Below are 1295 nucleotides of genomic sequence, written 5' to 3'. Positions count from 1 at the left end.
GTCAAATGCCTTAGGCACTATGTCACCAGAGCTCCCCAACACCACTGATCGTGCCCCCAAAACGCAGACAGAAGGTAGTAACATTTGGAACTTGGTTTGACTCACAATGTTTGTTTTGATAACCTGCAGTCAGGCCATTTTATAACCAGATGCAGGGGGGAATAATGAAATTAAGATTTTTGTGAAGGACTTAAATAATTACCCAGTCTTTCTTTAAGGAGCCCTGGTGGCTCAGTGCTTACGCACTTGGCCAATAGTTTGACCCATCAGCTGCACCTTGGAAGAGAGACATGACAGTCAGCTTCTATAAAGACTGACAGCCTTGGAAACCCTGTGATGCAGTTCCACCCTGTCCTCTAGGGGCGCTGTGGGTCAGAATAGACTCCAGGCAGTGGGTGTGGTTTGGGCTTTGCTTCTGTAAAGATTGACAGCCTTGGAGACCCTGTGGTGCAGTTCCATGCTGTCCTCTAGGGGCGCTGTGGGTCAGAATCTTTCTTTAGTCATCGTGAAGCTTCCCCTAGAGCTGGTATCAAAAAATGAAGGCCTTAATTTTGTAGGATAAACTTTTATTTGTATTTTTAAAAAAAAGGCAAAAGGAAAAAAGGAAATGTCCACCTTATCTTAGACTCTGAACTTTGGGTCTCCGTCCTAGCCACCAACACTAACATGCTTCTTGCTATAACTCTTATTACTGCTACTGTGACTGTCAGCTGCTTGGTGCCCAGTGTCGGAGCAGACACTCACTCAGCAGCCGTGAGGAGAAGGAGGGTGAGGAAGAGCCGGGAGGGTGAGGAGAGGGCAGGATCAGGCAGTTGGCAGCCACCGCCATGCAAGGCACAGGCCACGAGAACTCCCCCCAAGCTGCCCCGCCACGGCAGGCCCGTTTCCTTACCGAGCAGAAACCTCCTCGATCTTCTCAAAGGTCCGGGCCACGGCCAGATAGGGGACCCTGGGGAAGGGAAGAGGTGGAACCGTCTGCATGGCTCATGCTGTCCCTCTGCCCAGCCCCCCCCCCAGGGACAGCCTCCTGGGGACACGCCCCCTGCCCAGGGTTCCCTCCATCTCCTGCAACACCACCGCCTGTGTCCCTGCGACTCTGAGGGATCTAACTGCTTGCAGCTAGAGAGCTTCCTGCAGTGGCCAGGACCGCGGGGGGGACCCTCCGGGGCAGAAGAAACCTCACTTCTGGCCAGGCTTCCAGCAGGCGTCTTCGACAGGGTGGTAGTTATTCTTGGCAGGATTGTAGCTGGCTGGGTCCAGGGGTCTGGGGAGGCAGAGAGGAGATGAAACGGGCG

General features: G+C 53.6%; 1 protein-coding gene across 1 annotated transcript in view; it reads right to left on the bottom strand.

Moving 5' to 3' along the window:
* The window catches only part of LIG1 (DNA ligase 1), a 79096-nt gene that overhangs the window by 37828 nt on the left and 39973 nt on the right, over positions 1 to 1295 (bottom strand). Inside the window, 2 exon segments of the mRNA XM_042781232.1 lie at positions 893 to 949; positions 1184 to 1264. Of these exon segments, the coding sequence (XP_042637166.1) occupies positions 893 to 949; positions 1184 to 1264 (138 nt within the window).

Source organism: Orycteropus afer, unplaced genomic scaffold (genome assembly GCF_000298275.1).
Source record: "Orycteropus afer afer isolate SDZICR_OR568_19922 unplaced genomic scaffold, OryAfe1.0 scaffold00099, whole genome shotgun sequence".
NCBI lineage: Eukaryota > Metazoa > Chordata > Mammalia > Tubulidentata > Orycteropodidae > Orycteropus > Orycteropus afer.
Note: the sequence above shows the minus strand (reverse complement) of the source record. Positions and strands in the feature narration are given on the sequence as shown.